Genomic DNA, 12,734 nt, shown 5'->3' with positions numbered 1-12,734 from the left:
CACCCTAAACCACTGATCTGTGACCCCTCTATGGCCCCTCGCCTGCCCTGCCTCTTTCATATGAACAAATTGAGCTGAGTCGCTTGGCACCACACACCACGGGTGCGTCACCAAGGGCCAGCCAGGCCCTGCATATCTGTGATGCCTTCCCACCTCCAGTACTAGCCAGTGAGGGGATATTGGAATGAGTAAAGCTACTCACTGAGGGCTGGGCCTGTTGGGTGAGGCTTGGGGTCCTGTCACTCAAAGCTGAGGGCAGGTCTCCTCGCAGGGGCTCCAGGGTGAAGTCTCTATCACTTGCCTCCATGGGAGTCCCAGCCGAGGCCGAGGAGGTGGGCACATGCTCCTGATAGAGCAGAGTCCGCAGTTTCTCATCCAGGCTCTTGATGGTGTTGTCCACGAAGCCCACCCTAGGGGGTGGCCCTTCCCCATCTGATTCCAAGGCTGAGGGTGGTGGTGGGGGAGCAGTAGGCCCTAGGGGGGGACTGGGGAGCTGAGGAGCTGCCAAGCTGATAGTTCCCACCGTGATGGGCAGCGAGGGTGGTGGCTGACCCTGTACAGGCTGTGCGGCCCCAATGGGGGGGCTGGGTTCTGGCACTGAAGCAGGCAAGGGTTCCCCTAGAGTGCTGACATCCCTGGTTGAGATGGGCTCCCCCAGACCTGCGGAGCAGCGAGAGGCTTCTGGAGCTGGGGCACAAGGTCCTTGACCAGTACTGAGGGGTTGGGCAGCACACTGGGTATGGTGAGTCTCGACCAGTGGCTGGAGGGTCTCGTGGATACTGGCTGGTCCTTGATGAGTCCCTGGACCCCCTGCCTGCACGGCAGTCCCTGATGCTGACTCTGACACGGTGCTGGTGGCTGGTGCTGCCGGGATGACAGTAGTCACAGGAGGGGAAGATGGGGCCAAGGGGACTGAGGCTCCACCAGGAGGGTTGCTGGAGCCTGCCTGGCTCAGGAGCTGCTGAGCAGCCGGGAAACTAGGTTTGTCCTTCAAGGACAGCTGGTCTGGATAGGGCGCTGGGTCTAGAAGAAAAAAGGGAATGATTGGCATCACTTACCCTGATCCTATTCAACCAGTCCTTCCATGCCTACATTGACTACCTGGCTGGGGCTCCTGCAAACTCATCTTTGTTCCTCCAAGAGGCCAAGTTCCAGTTTACCACTCAGTTCCGTCATGACCACTGTCATCAGCTCTGAAGGGATGGTTCTCACCATCAGAGTAGCCTATGGTGTTCCATAGCATCCCTTTCCCACCATCTGGTTGTAGTACTTGTCAGACATGGTCTTTTCTCTACCACCTATCTGTCCATACTGTTTGTCTATGCTCGACAAAACTTGAACATGAATTTAGAAAGTGTAGGGGTTGAGGGAAACAGTGAGTTATCCATGCCCCAGAGCAAGGAACCTTCCAATCCATCAGATGCCCAGTGTTTGGTACATTCAGAACATAGAACTGGAAAAGAATTCGGGGAGTGAAGGACCTGGGGACTGCTGTGGAACAATCTTTGTACACTGTAAATATGTATTGCTATCACTGTTAATAAAAAGCTGATTGGCTGATAACTAGGCAGGATTTTCGGAGCAGAGAGAATGCTAGGAAGGAGGAAGGCAGAGTCTGAGAGGTCACCAGGAGGCACAGAAGGGAGCAAGACATGCTGGAGAATAGTTAAAGTCATGAGTCATGTAGCAATACATAGATTAATAGAAATGGGTTAATTTAAGTTGTAAAAGCTAGTTAGTAATAAGCCTGAGCTATTGGCTGACCACTTATAATTAAGTTTCTGCGTTTATTTTGGAGCCGGGCAGTTCCAACAAAAACTCTGCCTACAGGGGATCACACGAAGACACAGTTCAACAGTAATTCTAACTAGAGCACCCAAGGCCCTAAAGGCAGTCACAGGGACTGTGATGGAAATTAGAGGGCACAGGGTGTGGTATGTCTCAAACCTATACTGTTTGGAGCTCATCATTTCTCACTTCCACTCACAGAAGCCCTGTGCCCTTTTATAGACAGGACATAATGTAGAAGACTGTAGCTAAGGAGCTGCCTCCATGGATAAAGTGCCAGTCATGCATAAGAACCTGAGTTTAGATCGCCAGCATCTACCCAGAAGCTGAGCATTTTGGCATGCACTTATAATCCCAGCACTGGGGGTGTGGAGAGACAGGTAGCTCTCTGGAGCTCACTGAACAACCAGTTTAGCCAAACTGGGAAATTCCAGGTTCATTGAGAGACCCTTTCTCAAAAAATAAGATGGATGCCTTAAAAAAGAAAAAGAAGCGGAGAGAAACCAAGAAAGGCTCCCAACATCAACCTCCAGCCTCCACACACAGACATATGTAGACTCCCAAATGGACATGTACAAACATCATACCTATGCATAGTCTCTCATACACATACAATGAAAACCACAAAAAGGCAGTAGGAGTAGGCTGGTTACCAGGATCCAAAGCCCCTCTCCTGTGCCCAGACCCATGCAGATCCTTCACCCCTGCCCCACCAAAGGTCAATAACTGACAAGTTCTCCTTCCTGTTGTCTTTATGGTACTGGCATGTCTTTAAAGAGCATACTTGTTTCCATGGTTTGGAAGGTTCTTCTATCCAAGGGCAGTGGTACAGAGGTGCCCTTGTCTAGCTCGGTGCACACCCAGAGATGTTGCTGGCCACAGCGAACCTCTGGTGTCCATAGAGGATGGTGAGGTACCTCCAAGGTGGGGGATGGTGTCCCTCCTATGGCAATCTGTCAATGCTCATGAACGTTCCTTCCCTCCTCCCTGAGGAAGTGGAAAGGCCTTCTGGTTGTGGTAACCCTTAACACGAAACCAACTCTTTTAATGCTCAAATACACAGCATGGTCCTGGCATGTGTAACCAAATGAAATCTTGGACCTGACGCACAGCCACTGTTTGCCCTGTCAATCTCTACTCTGCTCTCTGGTTCTGACTATATAGAAACCTCCTACAAGTAGAGCTGCAACGTATCTGTGCTTCTGTGAATTGCTTATTTCATTCAACATAACACCCCAGGCATGTTGCTGCCAATGGCAGGATTTCTTTTTTAGTGTTTCAATAACAGTCTACTTAGTATACACATTTTTCATTGTTCAATCATCTGTTAATATTCCATTTGTTTCCATGTCTTTGACTAGGGCAAATGATGTTGCACGAACACAGACGAGCAGACACTTCTTCCGGAATTTGTTTCCGACTCACTTGAACACACCCAGATATGGGACTGCTCAATCATGGAAGAGTTCTGCTTTTGACTTCTTGAGGAACCGGCATGCTGCTTCCTATAACATCTGCACTAATTTACACTCTCACCAATTGTACAGAGGGCTTTGCATTTCTCCACATCCTTGCCAAAACTTTCTTTGTGTTTTGTTTTTACATCTGGTGCGAGCACGCACACATGCCGGGGCACGAGCAGGGAAGTCAGCTTTCTCCTTCTACCATGTGGGTCCAGGATCTAGCCTGGGTCACTGGGCTGGATGACAAGCACGTATACCCGCTGAGTCATCACGCTGGCCTGGTCTCGTGTTAACATCCTTTGTGTATTTCTGAACTGTATTTTCGTGCGACTCAATGACTGCCTTCTCAATACGCATCATCCAGCATCTCCTGTGTGGTTTGCCTTTTCCTGTTCGGGCTCTTCATGTCTGCTGGATGGGGATCATTGCTGGTCTTATGTGCTGCTGGTAACTTCTCTCTGGTTTGTGTATTTCCTCATTTAGAGCAAAAGGCTTTAATTTTGACATCGTCTGATGTGTCTCTTCTTCTTTCCCTTCTCATTTTTCTTCCTTCTCCTTCTCCTCCTCTTTCGTCTGAGAGGGAGTCTCAGGCTGACCTTGAACTCACTAGATAGCCGAGGATGACCTTGAACTTCTCATTCCCTTGCTTCCCAGGCTGAGGATTGCAGGGAGCACTACCACATCTGCCTGGTGCATGCAGTCCTGGAGGTTGAACTCAGGGCTGTTTGCATTCTAGACCAGCACTGAGCCAAGAAATCCTGAAGAGAGAGAGATTTCCTCTGCTTTCTTCTAAAAGTTAGAGTTTTGTGCTTTATAGATTAAAAAAAAAACCTTAAATTCAATAAAATAAACTTGCGAGTATAAACATCACACACAAAAATTTTATATTTGATTAATAATTAATTTTTTTGTATATGATGTGAGGCTTAAGGTCAAAGTTCACTTTTTAGTCTACGAATAAGTCATTATTCAGCATCCTCATAGAAAAGACTACCCGGCTGAAGCAGAAATCATTTCTCAAGTTTGTAAAAGAACTGAGGATGATGCTGATCTGCTCAGTGACCTGAGGTTTTTCCCTTTGATATTTCTTGAAGAGATTTTATAGAACTGGCATTAGTTCTTGCTAGCATGTGGGGGTGTTTGCCTAGGCTTGAGAAGTCTTTGGGAAAAATGTGACCTATAAATTCTCTCCTTCTAATAGATCTGGGGTGGTATAACTTTTCCAGAGTAGATGAGTTTTAGCAATTGGTGGAGTTTGCAGAATTAACTAGTCCTTTTTATTTCAGCTGTTTGGTCCTTATCTGTGGGCTTGCTCTACATCTCCAAGGACACCCTTTATTCTTTATCTATATGCTTGTTTTAGTCCTGAGATTGATATTTTATTATCTCTTTTTTTGTCAGTTTTACTAGAGGTTTATAACTTTACTAAGTTCCCCCCCCCCAAAAAAGAGCCAGTTTCTGGCTTCACTGATTTTATCTGTTTCACTTATTTTATTCATTTTCAATGCTGCTCACTTCTGTTCTTTATTGTCCTGGCTTTGCTGTCTTTGGATTTATCCTGTATTCATGTTCATTTAAACGTCACCGACTTCTGCTCTTTGTTTTCCTGGCTTCACTGTCTTCGGACTTACTCTGTATTCATTGTCCTCCTTTCTCAGAGTAGAAGGCTGTCCTGTTAACTTTTTAGTGCTATAGTATTTCCTTGTAACTTTAGCCACATCTCAAAAATGTTATTAACACTATATTCTGTGTTCACTCCAAACTGTCCTGACTCTCCTTAGGACTATTTTTTTCCATCAAAGCTAATCAGTCACTCATCTCTCAGTTATGTTCTATGAGAGACGGCAATCAGTACAGTGTTGACGTTTTCCATGTTGGATTTCTTTTTTTATAATTCAGGGTAATTGATCTACATGTCCGAGAAAGAGTGCATTCCACCCACACAGAATGATCTATAAAGTCAAGTAGGTCAAGTTGGCTATCACAGCTGTTTTTTGCCTTCCTGAGAGAGGAATGTGGAGGTCTCTACTACAGCGGCAGATTGCCTGCTTCTGCTTTTAGTTCTGGTGAGGTTGTTTCCTGTTAAGATTTTATTATTTTGATTTTGTTTTTAAGCAGGGTTGCACTACCATATGTAGCCCAGGCTGGCTTCAAACGAGTGATCCTCCTGTCTCAGACTCCCAGAGCTAGGACTGCCGGTTTGTGCTACCATGCCAGGTTTAGTTCTGTTAGGTTTAAAGTTCTGTTACTAGACACACTCATGTTTAGGATTCTAAACGTGCTTTGGAAAGCGATCCTTTAATGAATATGAATCATGACTTTTAAGCACTGATAATTTTCTTTGTGCAGAAGTCTGTTTTGTTTGAAGTTAAAAGAGCAACCTTTTGAGTTTATCTCCTACCACAACCTTCCTTTTTTAAACTATTTTTTAAAGTTTATGTATACATTTGCCACATGTATATAAACCCCAATGTGCATGTCTAGTGTCTGTGGAGACTGAAGTTACAGGCAGTTTTGAGTCACTGTGTGGGTACCGGGGACCAAGCCTGGGACCTCTGCAAGAGCGTCAAGTGCTCGTAATCACTGAGCCCTCGCTCCAGCCCTCATCCACCTGCTTACCTACATATACACACTAAGTTTTCAGTAGACACAGAGGGCCTGGACTTCATCTCTTCTCTCTAGTGTGACATGTGCAACCTCACTCAGGCACTCCTGTAGGACGGGAGATGCTCTCAGTGGCAAAGGGGCCAAGACTGGTCTTACATCTGGTTTCTGTTCCCTACTAACTAGGATCTGATACATTTTCACTATCTTCAGACGTCCAGTGCCTTCTAAGTGTAATTTTCATAACTCATCAAGGTTTTTGGTCCTTCTCTGTGGATAGTTAAATCAAATTAACACATCTGTCACCCATTTTTCTACTCCAGCCCCCCTACCATATACAAACTTGCTGTGAATAGTATCCAGGGTCATTCAGCATGTAGATGAAGGGTGAGGGTTTAACTCTGTGCTCTTAGCCCCTATCACTATCCACTTAGACATACCACGGCACACTGAAATTTACCCGCCTTGTAACAGGGCTTTCCTTGGATCAGGGAGTGTGTATAAGACAAGAAAAATGGAATGTGTAAAGAGACCCTTATTTTGAAAGTAAGCCTTCCAGGTAAGGTCACTAGACCCTGGCTTCTCAGGCTAGGCTGAGCACATCTTCCTGGCCAGAAGATGTTCACCTCTTCCCAGTGAACATATCACTGAATTTTATTATTAAGATGACTTTCTTCCAGTGGTAACAAATCTCCAAAGTATGAAGGTATTCACCAAAAAATATGTGGTGTATGAGGTTGTTCTGCCCTTTCTAGCCACAGCATCTCTCCCCATTCCTACAAATGTGAGCCTCACACATGCCTGGACCATTCATCTTCTGTGGGTGGGCCTGTAGTGCCTCTAACAAGATGGCTGGAGCAGGGTTCCTCCAGTCACCTAGACAAGCGGGCCCTCTCTCCTGGCAGCAAATATGATAATGAGAAAAACTGATTTACATATCCTTTTCATGAGTGCAGCATGATGGGGAACCAAATTACTTTGTGATTAACTCTTTCTTGCCAAGTGATGAGGAATTAAACCTGAAGTTTGTTCCAATGATGCCTTTATCCTTCTAAGTATCATAAAAAATCAACAGTGCTGAAGGGTAGGTTCACAGACATCTGTGGGGATAGGCGCAGGCAGTCTCAGGAGCAGATGAATAGCATGTGACAACTGAGAATCAGGTGGTCTCAGAATCCCACCTCCCCATGCAAAGCAGGCTTCAGAGAGGCTGTTCACCGTGGATGTACTCCAAGGTGACAAAGACAGGCATAAGGGTCACTAGGCAGTACCGAGTAGGAAGGGCCCAGAGCCCATCAGCACACAATCACCTGAGTGGTGAAGACAACAGGGCCAGCTCAAGCCAATGTTGCCTGGTGGCTGATCCAGAAGAAAACAGGGAGAAATGGTAACATGGCCCTGTCGCCTGCCCTGAGCTTTGGGGTGACAGTATGGGGCGGTACCCACAATGCCAGGTACCCAACATATTCTAGCACAGGGCTGCACACAGGGAAGCTTCAAGGCTGCTACAGGGGTGGGTCTGGGCTCTGTGTACTCCTACCTTGGCTGACTTCTGGCTGCAAAGAGCTTAGAGGAAGTGGGGGTGATGATTCAGAAGTGTCTGTTGCCGGGTGTTCAGCCACTGGGCAGATGATAAACCACCTCTTCCCCGTGTGCAAGACTGAGAAACAGAGCATAAAGAAAGTGCTGAGGGGACCCAGTATGTCCAGGCCCGGGGACACTACTCCTGTACCAGACCCCAGTAGGAGCTCTAGGAAGCACATTCCACCTGGAGTTTTTTCCGGAAGGAGTAGGCAGGGGATTTAAGCTCTCATTTATAAGCCTAAACGGCTTCATTTCACGACTCAGGTGACCCTTCAAAGCCCTTTAACAATGAGGTCTTAGGGAAGGGCTTCCATCTGCTCCTCTCAACCAGAAGAGTGTAGGGTGGACACCTAGACCAGGGGGCCCCACTGGCAGCTGCAGAGTCTCAGAAGAGCCTCATTCAGTTCTTGAGGTGCCTGTAGCACCCCAAGATGGCAGCTAGTGGGACAGGGAAGCCATTACCAGCCGAGAGAGTCTCATTACCACTCCTACAATCCTGGTGCAGTGGCCAAGGTCCTTGTTATGTTCAACAGGGACCTTCAGTCAAATGCCTGCTTCAGAGCAAGAGGGTGCAAGGAAATGAATGGTTCTTCCTAGGCTAGCTACTCGGCCAGGTACAGCTGTGGGGATAGGCTTACCATTCTGCTGATAGACAGGAGCGTTGGCTTGAGACTGTCCATTCTCCTGCAAGAGGGAAAGGGACTGCAGGTCAGCAGCCTCACTGAGAGCTTTTATTCTGAGCCCCCTGCCCGCTGCATCTATCAGCATGCCCTGGGGACCTGGGCTCTCACCTCCCCCATGGCCAGACCACAGGTACCCAGGTGTGGAGGGCTGGTCCCTGTATCAGAGCCATGATCAGCATCTGTGTCCTCACTGAGCATGTCTTCCGCCTTGTCCATGACATCCTTCATCTGTTCGATGAATGTCTCTCGCTCAGCAGGCAGGATGAAATCATGCTCTACCTGCAAAGGGGACACGGGACTGCTGATGACAACCTTCCATAGATCACGGGTGTATGGCGGCTCTAACAGGGATCTACATTACTCTATCCTGCCCTAGATCCCACAGAAAGACATGACAAAGTTTGTGTCTCCTGGTCAGGGCTGAACAGCCAAGGGAGAAAGTCAATGGCCCCAGAGACACAGAAATGAGGTTGAGGCTGAAAACGCTACTCCACACAACCAGATAGCCCCATGTGGACTGCTTTCTTGGAGCAAAAGCTGGTCAAGGAACCTCAGGCTGGCCCAACAATCTCCAAGAAAGATAGGTGCACTAGTACTGGGTTGGAGGGAGTAGGCCTAATTGGAACACAGCACTAGACAATGAGCCACAGCTATTATTTTAAGACAGGGTATCACTGAGTAGCTTTGGCTGTCCTGGAACTCACCATGCAGACCAGGCTGGCCTCTAACTCACCTCTGTTTCCTGCCTCTGTTTCCTAAGTGCTGAGATTAAAGGCACGCACCACCATGACTGGTTCCCCAGAAATCTTTCCAATTCATGTTCTTCACAAGTCATCTTCACAGGGCTCTTGCCCTAGAGGCACATGGCTCTTCTAAATGCTAAGTCCAGACAGATCTTTCAAAGTTGGCCAAGCTGGACTAAGGTGAACTGGCACTCTAGGTAGATGCCTGGGTCCTAGCCCTGTTGCTGTTCTGCTAAGAACAGCACCACTGTCTTTCCAGCTAATAGTCTTGGACCTTGGTGGCCAAGAACAGGGCTGTCCAGCATCCACTCATGTCAGAACTGTCCTCCTGGCAGGCCAGAACTGAGTCCAGGAGCCCACCATTCTGTAATGCCTCCACTGGCTGGCTCCTCATGGCCAAGGGGCTCTTGTGGAAGGACTGTCTTCCACCCATCACCCAGCAGTGGGGACAACAGAACAGCCCAGGTCTGGGGTGTAGGGTGACGAGAAGGCTTGCATCATAGCCTGGATAAGGCTTCTGGACTGGGTTCACCAAAATACTGCCACTGTCCTTACTTAATGCTCCTGTGGGTGACCTTGTGTCTTAGCTACCTCAGGAAAATTCAGTATTATTTAGTCTCTCTGTACAAAGAGCTCTGGAAGAGGAGTCAGCTGTCCTCTTTCCCAGGGGTCTCCAGTACCTGCCCTTTCTAGCCACAACATCTTTTCCCATTCCTACAAATGTGTAGCCTCACACACGCCTGTAGCCCCTCTAACAAGAGGCTTCCTCCAGTCACCTAGACAACACCCTCAGGAGCACGGCTACTCGCCCAGAAAGTGTGGCTTGCAGCCTGCACGTGCAGAGCTGCCTGTGCGTAGAGTGCAGTGGCTGCAGTCAGAGCACTTAGGTGTGACACAGGCTGCAAGAGCATGTGAAGTGTTCCAAATCTGTGCAAAACCAAACAAAAGCCCCCAATAGCTCCCTATAGCTTCCTGATAGGTATATGTTTCTTTTTTCTAAAAAAAGAAATTGAAGAGATCAAAATAAATTTGAAAATAAAACAGAGAAAAACCTAAAATTTCAGGGTTCAAGTATAAATTTAAATCCAAGTCAAGTTATTTCAAACATATGGTTTCCTCTTTACAGTGGTCTGCCAGGATAATGAGCCCACAACCCAAGCAATGGAGTGTCCCTCATGTGGTAAGGTGGTCCCAGACGGGGCAATGTTCATCTGAATAACACCTGTGATGGTTAATATTATTGAATCAAAGGACCTGGAATCACCTAGCAGACAAACCTCTGGGCACGTTTATAATGGAGTTCCTACCTTAGGTTCACTGAATGGGAAGACTCATCCTAAATGTGGGAGGCATGTTCCACAGACTGGAGTTACAGACTGAATACAAAGGGAAAAGCTGACTGGGCACCAGCATTCGTGTCTTTCTGCCTCCTGAATGTGGGTGCAATGTGGCCAGCTCCTGTTGCCATGACCTTCCCCACCGTGCCGTGAGCTAAATTAAACACTTCCTCCTGGCTTTTGCCAGTCACAGCCATGACACAAGTAACGAACACAGCACCTTAGTTCACCACCTACACCTGTGCTTCCCCTGGCGCCTCCTGAGGCCTCCAACCCTGAAGCAGGGAGGCAGCAAGGCAGAGAACCATCAGGAAGCAGGGACTGTGCATGGATCGTCTCTGCACACACATCCTGCTTAGCTGGAGAAAAGCTTTCAGATAACTTGACTTTAAAATATTTGATTCAATCCTCTACCCAGTTCATAAGAGAAAACACAAAAGAATGAGAGAAGGAAGGGTCAGGGTATCTAGAGGATCAGAGATAAAAAAGATGCAGTTTACAAAGCTCAACAAAATAATAACTGGTTGAGAAACTGTGCAGGGGCTTTGCATGTGTGTGTATGCTGGAGAACACACGCACACACACACATGAGAGAGAGAGAGAGAGAGAGAGAGAGATACTGAAAACATGTCATAAACATGTGAATACATAATTCCTAATCATTGTGCTGTGTGAGCAAGAAGGGAACGGCAGAAACAGGGTAAGTGGGCAGCATGGCAGCCAGGCTGGGGGACCACTTTAGGAGCATCTGCATCATTATTATGCATCTACAGCTCAGTCTAGACATGTTCTTGCCCTGCAGGTACAAAGATTTGAATTTGATATCCAGGACCCACACAGAAAAAACCAGATGTGATGGCATCCTTGTAATTCTGCTGTTTGAGGAGGTGCCTAATGAATAACACTTAAAATTGTCTTCTGGTCTTCACACCCAATGTGCATATATGAATAAATAACACATATGTACATATGTTGTGGAATGCTGTTCTCTCAGCGTAACAATCACCTCTATCTTAACAGAAGTGGTTGTAACTGCCCACACAAGTCTCTCCATCTGATCGGGCCAGTCTATATCCCCCCAAGTTAGGAAGGCTTTGGGAGATCATTAGAACCTTGAGATTCTGGCCACTCAGCTTCCTGCATCCCACCCACCACATGCCCTTGGGAGGTGGTGGTATAAGGCTAACTAAGAGCCACAGGGAAGCATCTAGTGATGTGGCTGTTTGGGGATCACCCATTCTATAAGTATGCCCAATACATCCTGCAGTTTGACAAACTAGCCTTGGGTCTGTTGTTGGTACCCTACCGGGGATATGTGGATAATATTTGTTCATGTCTCCCCAGGAAAAGCTCACATGACAACATAAAAAGTCACATGACACACATGTGGAGAAAACCCACCCTAACTGTGGGCTGTGTCACCTTGCAATGGGCTGGGCTATAAGGAGGAAGGCTAAGTGTGGCTTTCACTTCTCCCTATTTTCTGACTGGAGACAATGTTGCAACCAGCTGCCTCATGCTTCCCCTGTGGTGACTTCCCCATCAGGTGGACTGTACCCTAGAAACGTGAACCAATCAAATCCATCCTTGCTTATGTCATTTTTGTCAAGACCTGAGAAATTCTCTCGCACCCTGTCACAGGTACCCTGTTTGGTGGGGTGTCTGTTAAAGTCTTCCCATAGTCTGCCTTTACCTTACAGTGGGTTTATATAAAGATAATTTCAATGTGAAATTCAAAAAATCATCCTCATTACAGGTTATCTGTAATAAATTTAAGTGAAACACACACACACACACACACACACACACACACACACACAAAGTCAAGAGAGGTGTGTGGTCTCAAAGTTTGGGTAATAGAGTAAGGACCTTTTTAGAAACCGGTCAGATACTTTGTCTGAGGGTCCCTCTCTAACCGAACCAGATACAGGCATCTCCTATACTCCTCTCCAAGCCTTGGGCCTAATTCAGTTAGAGCAAGAGTCCCATTCAGTCAGTCAAGGGAGAGACCCCCGGCCGCCACGTCTGACAAAGATCCTTGTCACCAACTTTGATGTTGAAGCCTCTGACACGTCCCCCACAAAGATGAGGTTAATGGGGGAGCAGCGGTTTTCCTTTGGCTACAGAGTGTCTGATGTCAGTTCTAGAAGACTGACAGCTGTAGAGGCACCTTTGAAGTCAATGAGATGAAGGCAGGGCTCACCCCAAGTGTGGATGGGCATCTGTTCCAGGCAGGAGAGGGCTAGGTGACCCTCTCTGACCATCCTGGACATCATTGGCTGGAACACAGGGCACACACGCTCAGTGTTCTCACAACCTGACCATCCAGTTGGCCTTGGCATTCTGGTGTTTTCCTTACTTTCCTAATCCTCACCCTGTTCCTGGGCGGTACATCCTGCTCACACACATCCCTGGCCCCATTCCTGCTTTGTCCAGAGTCGAATCTGTCCTCTGTGGTCTACTGAAATAGCTCTGGCCAGCCTTCCCAACTATGGTGGCAGGCATCAGAATCATCTTTTCTCTCACCCTGAG

General features: G+C 47.4%; 1 protein-coding gene across 14 annotated transcripts in view; it reads right to left on the bottom strand.

Annotated features, from left to right (window-relative positions):
- Positions 1–12,734, bottom strand: part of Wnk2 (WNK lysine deficient protein kinase 2) — a 113,471-nt gene that overhangs the window by 21,604 nt on the left and 79,133 nt on the right. For 9 of the 14 annotated variants that reach the window (XM_085699469.2, XM_085699472.2, XM_085699475.2 and 6 more), the window contains 4 exons: positions 8,231–8,401; positions 8,078–8,141; positions 7,396–7,515; positions 203–1,023 (listed from right to left, as the gene is read on the bottom strand). In XM_085699469.2, the coding sequence (XP_085555595.2) occupies positions 203–1,023; positions 7,396–7,515; positions 8,078–8,141; positions 8,231–8,401 (1,176 nt within the window). The remainder of the gene's footprint in view (positions 1–202; positions 1,024–7,395; positions 7,516–8,077; positions 8,142–8,230; positions 8,402–12,734) is intronic. The other 5 variants (XM_085699471.2, XM_085699480.2, XM_085699468.2 and 2 more) reach the window with 2 other exon arrangements.

Source organism: Myodes glareolus, chromosome 14, assembly GCF_982192425.1.
Source record: "Myodes glareolus chromosome 14, mMyoGla1.1, whole genome shotgun sequence".
Taxonomy (NCBI): domain Eukaryota; kingdom Metazoa; phylum Chordata; class Mammalia; order Rodentia; family Cricetidae; genus Myodes; species Myodes glareolus.
The sequence above is the reverse complement of the archived record's forward strand: the minus strand, read 5'-3'. Positions and strand labels throughout refer to the sequence as shown.